This window comes from Vombatus ursinus, unplaced genomic scaffold, assembly GCF_900497805.2.
Source record: "Vombatus ursinus unplaced genomic scaffold, bare-nosed wombat genome assembly UNPS02014807.1, whole genome shotgun sequence".
NCBI lineage: Eukaryota > Metazoa > Chordata > Mammalia > Diprotodontia > Vombatidae > Vombatus > Vombatus ursinus.
This window is the reverse complement of record NW_020954585.1, coordinates 43,511,236-43,522,349: the sequence shown is the minus strand read 5'-3', so window position 1 is coordinate 43,522,349 and position 11,114 is coordinate 43,511,236. Positions and strand designations below refer to the sequence as shown.

The 11,114-nt window shown below is 44.7% G+C and overlaps 1 protein-coding gene and 1 long non-coding RNA gene across 2 annotated transcripts; one reads left to right on the top strand and one right to left on the bottom strand.

Annotated features, from left to right (window-relative positions):
* The first annotated feature begins 62 nt into the window (after positions 1-62).
* On the top strand, positions 63-2,230 carry LOC114052227. Its single transcript, XR_003570231.1, has 3 exons — positions 63-208; positions 349-667; positions 2,027-2,230. It is a non-coding gene; the product is annotated as an uncharacterized LOC114052227 (long non-coding RNA).
* Positions 2,231-3,788: 1,558 nt separating this feature from the next.
* SPN (sialophorin) lies at positions 3,789-6,583 on the bottom strand. Its single transcript, XM_027874707.1, has 2 exons — positions 6,482-6,583; positions 3,789-6,066 (listed from the first exon to the last, which is right to left on the bottom strand). Exon 2 carries the CDS (start codon positions 6,004-6,006, stop codon positions 4,900-4,902), a length of 1,107 nt encoding a protein of 368 aa, XP_027730508.1. The 5' UTR covers positions 6,007-6,066; positions 6,482-6,583; the 3' UTR covers positions 3,789-4,899.
* Positions 6,584-11,114: the final 4,531 nt, after the last annotated feature.

Below are 11,114 nucleotides of genomic sequence, written 5' to 3'. Positions count from 1 at the left end.
TCCCCGCCCAGAACCAAGGCTCCTCTATTGGACCCTGTAGCGGTACTGGCTTTCTGCTATACTGTACAGTCTGTGTCTCCTCTCTATTTCCAAATGAAGGCTCCAGATCTTTCCTCCCCCAGTTTTTCCCTGGAACGTCCCTCCCTTCTCCCAACGTAGGGGACACTGATAGCGTTTCAGTGTGTACATGAAAACGGGATGGGGGCAGGTAAGTGTGTCTTTTAAGTGTGTATACGTCAGAAAAGGAGTTCTCTCTTGTAAATGTTGAATACTTCTGTGTTTGAAGTTGAATTATTCTGATTTTTGAGATGATGGGAACCCTGTCTATAAACATTCCATTTCTTATAGGTCTATTGTCTCTCAGAGCTAGAAGGGACCCAACAAGTCACCTAGCCCACTTGGATGAGATCCAAGCAGGAATCACCAACGTGTGATTCACTCCATCTGGAAGCAGTTCATCCCACTTTGGAAGAGTTTTAATTGCTTTTCTTCTTGTATCAAGGTCAGATCTGCCTATCTACAATTTCTACGCCTTGCTCCTTTTTCTGCCCTCAGGAGCCAAGCAGAAAAAGCTTAATACTGCTTCCATATGACAGTCTTTCAAAATACTTGAAGACAACCCACAAGCCCTGTCCTACACCATACCGCCAAGTCTTCTCTTCTCCAGGTTAAAATATTTCTAGTTCTTTCAAAGATCCATAGATGACACATTTCCTTTTTTTTAATTAACCAAAATCCCCTTTACTTCTCTCCCCCTTTTCTCTTTCCTTCTTCCCCACCAATTGAAAACAGAAAGAAAAATAAGACCCTTTTTTAAAACAAATAAACATAATCAATTCCTGTGCTGACCGTGTGCAACCCAAGGGCACTCCACTAGAGATCTCCCTCCATGTTGTATTCCGTTGATTGTGACAAGGAGGGAGAGAGAAATGGGCTTTTAATTTTTTTTGTTATGGACCCATTTGGCAGTCTGGTGAAAACTATGAACCCCTTTGCAGGATGTTTTTAGATGCATAAAATAAAAAACAGGATTACAAAAGAAATCAATTATATTGAAATAGTTGTCAAGATAAAAAAACAACTAGTTCACAGACTCCATGTTAAGGACTCCTGCTCTAGAGACAAAAGGGGCGTCTGAGGTCATCTGTCCAATCTTCCCCTTTCACAGCTCAGGAAACTAGGACCCACAGCACAGGCAGTTTCCCAATTGGCTAAGAGTGTGCCTAGGATTGGAATGTAACCAGAGTCTCAAAGTCCATTTTTTTATAAAAGTCTCATTGATGGAGATTAATGAACCAATGTTCCAAGTCTGCTTATGAGGGCAAGAACTTGAGAGGAGAGGAAGAGAGGAAGAGAGGAGAGAAGATGGGGGGGGCGGAGGATAGAGAGAAGGGAAATAGAGAGGTAGAGGAGGAGGAAAGGACAGGCAAGAGTGCTGAGGGAAGGAGAAAGGAGAAAGAGGTAGGAGATAGAGGAAAGTGGAAAGAGACAGAGAGAGAAACAAACAAGGAGAAGAAGAGGAGGAGAGACAGAAAGGGGAAAGAATGAACTGGGGAGAGAGAGGGAAGGGGAAGGAAAAGAGGGGAAAGGAAGAGAGAGACTGATACAAAAGGGCTTTAAGAAGAACCAAATCAGTTAGTTCATTCCAGAGAGCCTAAATTAGGGAATCCCAAAACAAGTTTGGAGAAAGCTCTGTTTTGATCCTGTTTGGACAGGAGATGAACCAACAAGTTGGCATGAAACCTGGGAAGACTTGGGTGAACTGTTGCAGAGTGAAGTGAGTAGAACCTAGAGAACAATTTATATAATAACATCATAATGAAGAACAGCTTTGAAAGATTTGAGAACTCTCATCAATGCAATGAGCAACCATGATTCCAGACAAGTAATGATGAAGAATGCTACCCACCTTGGGATAGACTCAAGATGCAGAATGAGACAAGTCTTTTTTGGATGTGGCTAACATAGGGATTTATTGCTTGGTTATGCATATATATTGTAAGAATTTTGCTTTTCTTCTTTTCAGTGGGAGAAAGGGGCTGGGGATAGAGTTCCCCCCTCCTGCCAAAAGGAGAAACGAACAGAAGACCAGAAGGAATCTTAGACAAGAAGGGCAATTTTGTAAAAGGTTGTTATTGTCAATTGTGTCAGAGTCTTTTGTGACCCCCTGTAGGTTCTCTTGGCAAAAATATTGGAGTGGTTTGCCATCTAAGTGTCTGAGGTCACATTTGAACTCAGGTCTTCCTGCTTCCAGGCCCAGCATTCTATCCACTGCACCAGCTAGGTGCCCCTTTGTAAAAGTTACACATTTAATTTATTATATGCTTAAGTAAAGTAAGCTCTGAGTAATAGAGATTCAAAATTTCATGTATAATCTTCTTCTGTTCTATAATGTATGTTCAAACATTCGTTTTATTTGGTGTTTGTTAAATTCAAAATCAAAAACAAATGAAATTTTGAAAAAAGAAGCCAGAGAGAAATTAGCTATCAGATTAGAACATCTGGTTACAAGGGACCACAGCTTCAGAAGTGGGTGGGGAAGGGTGGGGAGGTGTTAATTAGGGATCCAGTGCAGTAGATCCCAGAATCCAGGGGCCAGGAAGGAGCCAGAAGGGTCAATACCTCAAGCTGAAGTTCAATGATCAATAAATCTTCCTAAGTCTTGGGTCTGCTGGCAAAGATCCTTAGCCTGGTTTCAAGTAGAGCTGAGGGTGGACAACCTGACTTGTTGATTTAGGTCAGGGGTTGGATCTTTCAATTATGTAAGCTAGAAATGCTGGAAAGTCTTTTTCTGGTCTTTCCTCCTTATCTAGACTTGATGCTCAAACATTCTTCACCACCACCACCCAAACCCCTTCTCCAGCAGGCCAGGACCATTTTCTGAACTGGGATGGTTCATATTGACTCCCAATTTTTCTCCCCTCCCTTAATTTGATTTCATTCCCCTCCTCCCTGTCATTATGACTGTCACAATCTATTTCTCTTTCCCACAAGGTCATAGACCACATGCGGGTTCTGACTCAATAACTTCCTTTTTTCTTTGCAAATTTCCTCTTCGAATGTCAACACTACCTCAGAAGTTTCTTGCCTATGTTCACCCATTCACCACAGACTGAGCTGGGCTAGGTTACACTAGGCTAGAGTCTCTTAGGATGGGCTTTGGGCTTCAGACTTTAGACTTTGGACTGAGCTGGATTAGACTGAATTTAGCTAGGGCCAAAGTGGTGAGACCAGCCTAAAGAGCCAGAGCCCATTTTTTTTTTTCAAATGTATCATTCTTCTGCCTGTCCCCTGAACTAAGAAAGGAAGTTCCAGGTTCCTCAAACCTGGTCTGACTTCCCTATGTGATCAGAGTTTACTCTCCTAGACTAAGACAGTCACTTAGGAACACATACATGCTTGACTACGAATAGGAAGCTCAGTCAGGGGAAACAGACAGATGAAGTTTAGCCTGAGTGGCTCGTTGGAGTTTACGTGAGGGGCCAGATTACCAGGCAAGAAAGCTCAAGTACCCAGAAAGGAGTCTAGGTTTTAGGGTTTCTGTCATGTCCTGCTTTTACTGAGTCCAAGTTTTACAGAACAAATCCTTTTATTAAGGTGATTTGTTCTGTGAAGTTTGGATTCAGACAAAGGGCCGCACTTGAGGCCCTAGAGAGCCACATGTGGCCTCAAGTCTGCAGGTTCCCCACCCCTGGTTAAGGGAATAAACTCCTTTGGAAAAGTGTTCAAAGAAACTTCTGGGATGAAATAATAATTGAATAAATAATAATACAGACACACAACACACATTTTGCCTTTTTAATAAACTCTTGAATTCTTTATTGGACCACAAATAAGAGACATCCATTCCTCTCTCATCTCCTCCCACTCTTCAGCTATGAGAGGTAATGCTCACCTCATTCCTTACTCCATTCCCCTGGACTCCAGAGCTCCCTCCCTCCCAATAACTTTATCAACATTCTCTCTGTACCATCCCTCTCCACTATCTTTCCAGGCTTCGTCCTGGTGCTCACTCCTATCCCTTCGCCCTCCCCCCCCCCCCCCCCCGAGCTCTTGGGAAGAAACTCTTTAGTACAGACCTTCCAGGGACAGTATGATTTGGATTCCCATATCCCTAAGCTCCCTGGGGAATATTCAGCAAGGCCTAAGGCCTCTTTACTGCTCTGGTGCCTGTAAAAATCAATTAACAAGAATTTATTAAAAATAGATTAAATGAACTACTGAGAGGCAGCACAGCATGGCATGTTAGAAAGCGAGCTGCTCTCAAAGCCAGGAACATTTGGGTTTAAATCCTACCTATGACACGAGCGTGATTCAGGCAAGTCATTCAACATCTAGCAAATCTTTAAGACAATACATTGCAGAGAAGATGCTGACCCGTTTTTGTAGAGGCATGAGCCTCCCTAGAAATTTCTGTAACAACGAAATCAGTGGTCTGGTCACTATTCCTATCCCTATCTCTACTAAGTGCCAGGTGGTAATGTCCTGAGTTGAAGCACAAGTGATGGCTCTTATGGTAGACCCTGGATAAGTCTTTTTGGGCAAATCCACGACATGAGCTTGTCAAAATATCTTTTTCTTAAAAATCAGGCAGTCCAGAAATTTCACTTCATCAGGATCTTACTGGAGACACCCTGTGTTTCCCAGACAATACTCAGTGACTGTAACGGTGAAGAGAAAGATGATGGAAATGACGGTCATGGAGAAGATGAAGGTAGAGTCGATGGAGATAATGACGATGAAAAAAAAGCAGGTTGGTAAGATGACTGAAAGAGTTGATGAAGAATGGGGAAGTTAAATTCCTTGAGGGAATTCTATCTCGCTTGCCTCGCAGTGCCTAGCACTGTGCCTGGAACACTTTAATAAAGCCTTGTTTATTGATTGATGATGCTGGTCCCTTCACACCTCGGTCACTGGGGCTGAGGGCAAGCTCCCGTCTCCTGCTCCTGACCCATCAGCACCTGAGCCATCAGCTTCAGGGGGCTTTACAACTCCATTCATGTTTTCCACAAGTGGTTCACTCTCATCTCTGAGGTTGTTGATGGCTGCCCCAGCCTCCAGGTCCTCCAGCATCACAGAACCCTGTCTAGACTTCCGCTTGCCAAAGAAGGTGGTGAGTGTGGGCCTACGGCCACTCCCCTCCCCTTCAGCATTCCCTGTGCCCCCTTCCACTGCTGCTGACCCAGATGCAGCCTGGTCCTCTGTGCCCTGAACTGGTCCAGCCCAAGTATCCCCAGCTCCTTTATGTTTCCCACTCCCCACAAGCATCAGAGCCCCCGTCCTTCTCTTCTGCCGCCGACGCCACAGCAAGAACAGGGCTACCATGACAGTCGCCACCAGGATCACCACAACCAGGATCACCAACAGGGTGTTACCTCCATCCTGTTTCAATTTATTTGCAGGAGACTCATTTGTCAGTGAGATGGAAGATGTGGAGGTGGTCTGTGGCACTTGGAAACTTGTCATGGCGGAGGTGGTCATGTAGGCTGAAATAACCTTGGAGTGGGTTGTTTCTTTAATGACCAGGGTGGTGGTCTCTTGGACTGCGATGTCAGCCTCCTCCATCTTTATGGGGGTATCAGAGGGAGGGTGTGTAGAGGAGGGAGTTGTTACCATGGCAACTGCATCTGAGACACTAACAGCCAGAGTGGATGCATGTGTGGCCAGTTCCTGGGTGCTACTGGGATTTTCCTTATCCACTTGGGTCAGCCCAGAGACTGTGGGAGCCAAAGTGGTGGCAGATGCCACCTCAATAGTAGGAGCGCTATCCCTGGCCTCTGTTGTCAAGAATGTCAAAGGTCTGGCCTCCGGGGCTGGAGAGGACATGGAGACCATACTTGATTCTGAGGCTGGTGAGGATGTAGTTTTCAGGGTTAAGTGAGAGACTGAGAAGCTTGAATCTGAGGAAGAGGTTTGCACAGAGTGACTGGTGGCTATCGAGTCTGTTGAGGCCCACTCAGTGAGGATGAGGAGGAGCAACAGAGACAGAGGGGGCACCATCACCATGACAACAGGTAGGATCTCCCAAGGACCCAGAAAGGTTCAGGGGTATCTGGGAGTCAAGACCTGTGAGGAGAGAGACAAAGAGCAATCTGCAGAGGCCAGATCATCTTCTCTATTCTGCCCACACCCCCATCAGCTGCCAGGTTGGGCTTGTGGTTTAACGGCTTTTTCCAGCCTCAGAAATAATCAGGGTGGAGATGCCCAGCATGAATGCCCTCCCGTTCACTGAGTGCCTCTAGATCTGGCTCTCCCTAGGAACCCCTTCTCCACTTTTAGACCGAGTGACCAATGAAGCCCTTGACCCCCAATCCCCAACCCTCCTATTATCCTCTTGGGTAAGGATTCTCCACTAACTCTGCTCCAATTTGCCCTGCTCCCTGCTCCTTATCTTGAAGGATGCTCCTAGCCTTAGCCTTGCCCAGGGCAGGCCTGGCTCCAGTCACAGCCCTGACCTCAACCCAACCATCTTCATTTTTACCTGCAGTTGGAGACTCTCACAGCTATAGTTAGAGATCCTGAGGGGAGCCTGGTAGTTCGTCTTGATTTCAGAGCCCTTCTCAAACTAAGGCAGGACTTAGCTTGGGGCCCCCCTAGAGAGGAAGTAAGTGGCCCTAGCTCCACCCCCCTTGGGGCCGCTCCCCCGAAACATCCTGCATGCTTAACCTGCATCTCGGTGGTGAAAGTGTAAGGAAGGGTGTGCCACAGTTTAACTTCTCATCTGCCAATGTAGCTGGAGGTGGGTATTCCTGGGTCCAAGTTGAGGGGACGTTTGGAGATCAGCTAAAAGACTGGTATGCCTAGGTCTGAACTGGTGGGGAATCTTGGGTTCCATGGTGGGAAATGGGGTCTGAACTGGAATAAATATTGCCTATTTCAAAGCTGAAGGACTTATTGGGAAGAGGCAGGATCATTAATCTAGGAGACCTCAGAGACCTTCCAGTCTAAGCCCCTTATTTTAGAGTCAAGGACACTGAGGCCCAAAGAGGTTAAGTGACCTGCCCAAGGACACAATGTAGCAAGTGTCAAAGACAGGACTTAAACCAAGTCCTTTAATGACAAAGCCAGGACCACTTCCACTGTACCAGGCTAGTCTGGATCTGAGCTGACTGGACCTCTGCTAAGGACCAGAGCGATGAGGGTTTCAGTAACTCCATCTGCACTGGGAGAGAGCGCTGGGCCCACCTGGGTGGGACTGGGATACAGAGACAGGAGGGGCAGGGAGAGCTATTTCCTGTGTTTGTGGTCCTTGCTCCACTGCTTATAAGCCACATCCTCCCCAGGGGCTTTCCTCAGCCCGATTCCAGATCCTACAGAAAACAAGGGACATGTTAATTCTTCCCCACCAGGAACTGCTTCCCTTTGAAAGAAGAATCAGGAAACAGCTAGGTGGTGCAGTGGATACAGCACTGGCCCTGGAGTCAGGAGGACCTGAGTTCAGATTTGGCCTCAGACATATAACACTCACTAGCTGTGTGACTCTGGGCAAGTCACTTAATCCCCATTGCCTCACCAAAAAAAAAAATAATAATAATAATAATCTAGGGGCAGCCTCAGAGAGGAACACAAGCTGAACCCTAATACCAGGTACTCTAGTCAGCTGGATTTAGATTCAGAGGTCCTGGGTTCAAGTCCTGATTTTGCCACTTACTACTTGTGTGCCACCAGACAAGTCACTTAATCTTCAATTTCTTCATCTGTAAAATAACGGAATTGGGCTAGATGATCTCAAAAAGTCACTTCTGGCTATAAATCTATGACCCTGTGCGTGCAGCTGCTAACAGATGCTGCGAGACTAGCAATGAGCAGGCTGAGAGAACCAAGCCCCAGTTGTTGAGAAGGGGGGACATAAGGTCTTGTCCCAACTCTACCCCTAACTTACTGTGTGACCTTAGACTTCTCTGAGCTTGAGTTTCCTATAAAAGGGGGACAATATTACTTATACTACCTATCTCACAGGGAAACCAATTTGTAAAATCTTAAAACTATATAAATGTTATTACAGTATGTTCTATTATCACTACTAACCTTCAGTTTTATGACTTCTCCATCTCCATATAGGATGGAACTGAGTAACCAAAACTGCTGTGGATAAATAGGAGGGAAGCCAAAGCCTCCAAGCTATTCAGGCCAGACTAGAAGGGCTGCTTCCTTTTGTGGTTGAACCTGAGCAAACTTCATTCAATCTAATCCAATGAACCCAGTATGTGATGTGGTCCTTGTGGTCCTGACATTGGGAGATCACAGACTGGAGACATGAGACATACTGCACACCATCTGAAGAAAACATCCCTCAGGGGCAGCTAGGTGGTGCAGTCAATAGAGCCCTGGCCTTGGAGTCAGGAGGACCTGAGTTCAAATACAGCCTCAGACACTTAACACTTACTAGCTGTGTGACCCTGAGCAAGTCACTTAACCCCAACTGCCTCACCAAAAAAAAAAAGAAAGAAAGAAAACATCCCTCAGTGCCTGAACCTTGGAATGTCAGCACTGGTCTCATCCCATTTTAATAAGGGGTACAGTGGGACCCAGAGGAGGGAAGGGACTTACCTAAGGTCATACAGCGAATTATGTCAGAAGTAAATTGGGAAATGCTGTAGGACACTGGTTCTTAACATGTGAATCTTTGGGAATGGAAGGGAGAAAGGGAAGGGCTGATTACTGTAAAGAGATTCATTACATCAAATGACTCAGTATAACAAACTAAGCCAGGGGTAGGGAACCTGCGGCCTCGAGGCCACATATGGGCCTCTAGGTTCTCAAGAGTGGCCCTTTGACTGAATCAAGCAAAAAGACCTTCAGTAGATTAAATACATATTATAATGTTACTATTTTTCAAATCTATGCAGAGGTTTTTGTAATAAAATACAATTTCATTTTAAAATTTGGCTGAATTTAAAGTAGCCTTTTGTCATTATGTACACTCTCAAACAAGAGGTATTAATGGTGCAGGTACAATCACCTGAATGGGTATGGGGGTTGGAGCATATCCCAGAAATGTTGGATGTCAGAAACAGGTCTCTATAACCATTTTCTTATGATAAAAAGGTTAGGAAGTACTGTAGAAAACAGAATTCACTTAGAGATGCAGTATCAAAGACTGGCTTGTGGGAAAGGCATATTGTGTTCATGAATTGACGGCTGGGTCTCCTAGCAAAGAAGTGTTAGCTGTTGATTAGGTAAGAATGTGGCTGTCCATTAAGGAGGCTTCCTGATTGGCTGAGGAGGAGTGGGGAATTTTTAGAGTGAACCAATAGATTCAATCCCAAGAGCCTAAAGGGGGATCTGCTGAGATAAAAAACGACTCTCCTAGGGGCCCAAGGCCAAGAAAGCACAAGCTAGATAGATATACATACCTTATAAGTACCCAGTCTGAGATTGGGCAGATCTTTTCTAATGACATCTAATGACCTTGCTCTGGTGGATTATTTCTGAACTTCTGTTCTTTCTCCTTGTAAATAGTACATCCTTGAAAATTTCCCCTTTGTGAGATAAGAGCGCAAGGGCAGGATTGGAGAATGGGGTGAAGGGAGAAGGGAAGAGCAGAAACTAGGCCAAGACATCCAGTTCCAGTGAAAGATCTTTGAACCCAGGGCCCAAGCCAGTTCGGAATTTGTGAAGGGACAGGATACTCAGGCTCTAAAGAGTTTACCTAGAAAGCAAGCTTCCCTGCTGTGTGTGTGACTCAATACTACCATTTTTGAAAAGCATTTTGAAATTATGCAAATAGTGACTAAAATATCCATACCCTTTAACCCAGAGATTCTATTTTTAGACTTATATCTGAAGAAGTCAACTGAGTTAAATACTCACAGCAGCACTTTTTGTGAGAGCAAATTGGGAACAAAGTAGATGCCTATTGATTGATGAATGGTTAAACAAATTGTGGTATGTGAATGTAACGGAGTATTACTGTGCCATAAGAAATGGTAAATGTGATAGCATGCAAAGATCTACATGAACTGATGCAGACTGAAGTGAACAGAGCCAAGAAAACAGTATACACAGTGACTCTGAGTGGAAAGAAGAGCCACACAAAGAAGCATGTACTGCAAAGTTACAAAGAGCAAGCCTGACTCAAAAGAAGAAACAGAAGACACCTCCCTCCCCCTTTGCAAAAGTAGGAGTTCCAGAAGTGTGCAATGCACACATTTTCTGCTACGTATTGATCAGTTATGCTGATTCCTCCTTACCTTTTTTTGTCTTTAAAAAATATTTGTTACATGACATAGCTTTCTGACAAGGGGAATGATACTGTGTTATTACGGTGACACAGAAAACCAAAGACATCAATAAAAACTTTTTTTAAAAGAAAGTTTCCTGAAGGCAAAGATAGGCTAATTTTTTATCTTTGTATTTCCAACGCCTACCGCGTTTGTTGGTTAACTGGGGGTTCAGTGACAAGGAAAAGATAGCTACAATAAATTGCAAAAACCCTGGAGCTGAAGGCACGATTCGAGGACCAGTGGGAAGCTACGGTTAGACAGGTCTTTTACAGCCTCATACACCCTAGCTGGCTTGCCCAACCTTGTCAATGTCCTCAACCCCAACATTATCTTTCCCCACCCCTCTTGATTTTTTTCCCATAAGAACACTGTGCTTAAATATGAAGTCTGAACCAGGGGTCCTGAGGTATAGAAACTTATAACAATTTTATATATGGGAGTAGGGGGAAATATTGCAAAGAGGTCCTGTGGAATGGTTAACATAACCTATTGCCAATGGTGAAATTTCAGGCATAGGGACTGGGTTGGTCTGGGATTTTTTTTTTTTTTGAAGGGCAACTACAGGGTTGTGGTAATGGTAGTATCCAACCTTCCCACCTTGGAATCATCATATACCACCTCTTCCTCTCCCTCTCTCCCAATATCCAATCAACTGCTCTGTCTTATCAGTTTTCCACATCAATTCATATTTCATCCCCTTTCACCTATACGGAAATAGCCTCCCAAATGGTCCCTACTTCTGGTTTCTCCCCTCACCAATTCATCCCCTATATAGCTACCAAATTAATCTTCCTAAAGCACAGCTCAGGTCATGTTCTTTATTCCTCTGTTCTCAATGTTACAGTGGTTCTCTCCTGCTTTAGTTCTGATTGCTATCTGGCCCCTGGA